This window comes from Empidonax traillii, unplaced genomic scaffold (genome assembly GCF_003031625.1).
Source record: "Empidonax traillii isolate 1590-97213 ecotype Southwest subspecies unplaced genomic scaffold, ASM303162v1 scaffold3582:size20466, whole genome shotgun sequence".
NCBI classification, from domain to species: domain Eukaryota; kingdom Metazoa; phylum Chordata; class Aves; order Passeriformes; family Tyrannidae; genus Empidonax; species Empidonax traillii.
Window position 1 is genome coordinate 600 of NW_020958775.1, and position 2459 is coordinate 3058.

Consider the following 2459-nt stretch of genomic DNA (forward strand, 5'->3'; position numbering starts at 1 on the left):
TCCAATTCCCCCGAGGCCAAAAGTATTTGGGGTAAATTTTGGGCTCTGTTTTTAGCTCTGGAGGGCGAGGGGAGGTGGCGGGGTGGGGGTCAGGGGGAGGTGGATGCAGCCACTCACGGGAGAAAGTTTTGGGGTCGAATCCAGAGCATCTTCCAGCCTTTATTGACCCTCTGTGCTCGTTCCCGATGATTGAATTATAGGGTGGATTTAATGGCTGGAAAGGCCACTAAATATATATCTTATATAGAATATATCCTTATATTCCTATATTTTATTTAGAATATATCCTTGTATTTCTATATTTTATATAGAATATATCCTTATATTCCTATGTTATATTCACATATTTTTATTCCTTGTATTCCTATATTCTATTTATATATTTTTATTCCTCTAGTACATCATATACACAATATTTTAACACCCGGGGGATGCACCCAAAGCCCCTGATTTAACCCTCAGCTCTTTCTTTCCTCTCCCCCCCGCAGCTTCCCGGAGCAGACCAGCCCACCATGACTCACCCGGCGCCCCCACGACCCTGAAACTCCCCCCTCCAGCACGGAAAACCCTCCAAAAAACATCAAAAACCCACCCAAAAATGCGGCTTTTCCGCCGCCGCTCCAGCCCCTTGAAGGTGGCTCTGGCGGGCGCCGCCTTCCTCATCTTCCTCTTCATCGTCCAGAAGGACTCAGGGGGGCCCAGCGAGGCCGGCGAGGAGCCCTGGCTGCGAAATATCGTCCAGGGCAAGGGCCAGGTGCTGGATCTGATGCTCGGGGCCGTCCACAACCTGCGCGACTCCATGCCCAAGCTGCAGATCGGAGCCCCGGAGCCCCCCCGGGACCCCCTGCCCGGCTCGCCCCGCTGCCCCCCCGGCGTTTACACCTCGGCCGAGCTGCGCCCCTTCCTGGAGAGACCCCCCCAGGACCCCGCCAGCCCCGGCGCCGACGGCAAAGCCTTCAAGAAGGAGCGCTGGAGCCCCGAGGAGCAGCGGGAGAAGGAGAAGGGTTACGACAAGCACTGCTTCAACGCCTTCGCCAGCGACCGCATCTCCCTGCAGAGAGCGCTGGGGCCCGACAGCCGCCCCCCCGAGTGAGAGAGGGAAACACCCTGGCCAAAAAAAAAACCCTTCCCCGGGGACCTGGCCCCTGCTCCTGGCGATTTTGGCCTTTTTGCCTTGTGGTTTTACCTTTTTTCCTTGTGATTTCACCTTTATCCCTCGTGATTTCACCTTTTTCCCTCCTGATTTCACCTTTTTCCCTTGTGGTTTCACCTTTTTCCCTCGTGATTTCACCTTTATCCCTCGTGATTTCACCTTTATCCCTTGTGGTTTTAACCTTATTCCCCTAAAGTTGGGCAGCTTGCTGCCTTGGAAAGTGTGGCCCTCATTGCCTTGAAGTGGGTCGCTTATTGCCTTGATTTTGTCCCCTTTTGCCTTGATTTTGACCCTGAATTTGTCCCCTTTTGCCTTGAATTTGGCCCCTTTTGCCTTGATTTTGGCCCCTTTTGCCTTGATTTTGACCCTGAATTTGTCCCCTTTTGCCTTGAATTTGGCCCCTTTTGCCTTGATTTTGGCCCCTTTTGCCTTGATTTTGGCCCCTTTTGCCTTGATTTTTGCCCTTAACCCTCGAATTTTGGCCCCTTTGCCTTGAATTTGGCTTTTGTCCCCTTGAATTTGTCCCCTCTGCCTTGAATTTGGCCCTTTTCGCCTTAAAATTTGGCCCCTTTTTCCCTTTAACTTGTCCCCTCGCTCCTTAAAATTTATCCACTTACTCCCTTAATTTTTCCCCTTATTCCCCGAAATTTAAAGGGAAATAAAAGCCCAGGGAGTGGCTGAGCACCGGCAGGGGACTGAAGGGATATTTATTAATATTATTATTATTTATTTATTTATTAATTATTTATTATTTATTTATTTTTATTTATTGTTTATTTATTATTTATTTATTTATTTATTTATTTATTTATTTATTTATTTATTTATTTATTAATATTTCCCCCCAATTCCGGCCCCTCGGGGTCGGGTTTGAGGGCTCTTTGTGTCTCCCTGTACCTGCCCGGGGGTTCCAGGATCTCCCCCCCCTCTCCCTCCCCTCCCTCTTTTCTCATTCCCGCCGGCTCCAATAATCAGAGTTTTTCTTTTCTCAGCCGAGTGGAACAGCCCCGGACCCCGCTGGGTGCGCGGGGGGAGGGAGGGAAAAGGGGGGGGGGAAACTCCAGGGATTTCCTCGCTGTGGGATTAACAGCCCTGCCTGTGGAGAGGGTGGGAATTGGGGCTGGAAAAAGGCTCGGGAAGGAGGGAGAGAGCCGGGCTTGGTGTGGAACCCCCTCCCTCCTCACCCCCCCCTCGAGGGATTATCTGCGCTTGGCGGGTGACAAAGGAGGGAGGGAGGAGGGGAAGGGAATTTGGGAACGGGACTCGCTCAACCAAAACCCACGGGAATCAAAGGCGGGATGAGCCG

At 51.1% G+C, this 2459-nt stretch overlaps 1 protein-coding gene across 1 annotated transcript in view; it reads left to right on the forward strand.

The window, feature by feature from the left end:
* Positions 1-598: 598 nt before the first annotated feature.
* LOC114072607 (polypeptide N-acetylgalactosaminyltransferase 6-like) overlaps positions 599-2459 on the forward strand; it is a gene marked incomplete at its 3' end in the record, with an annotated part of 9867 nt that continues 8006 nt past the window's right edge. Inside the window, exon 1 of the mRNA XM_027910483.1 lies at positions 599-1089. Within this exon, the coding sequence (XP_027766284.1) occupies positions 599-1089 (491 nt within the window). The remainder of the gene's footprint in view (positions 1090-2459) is intronic.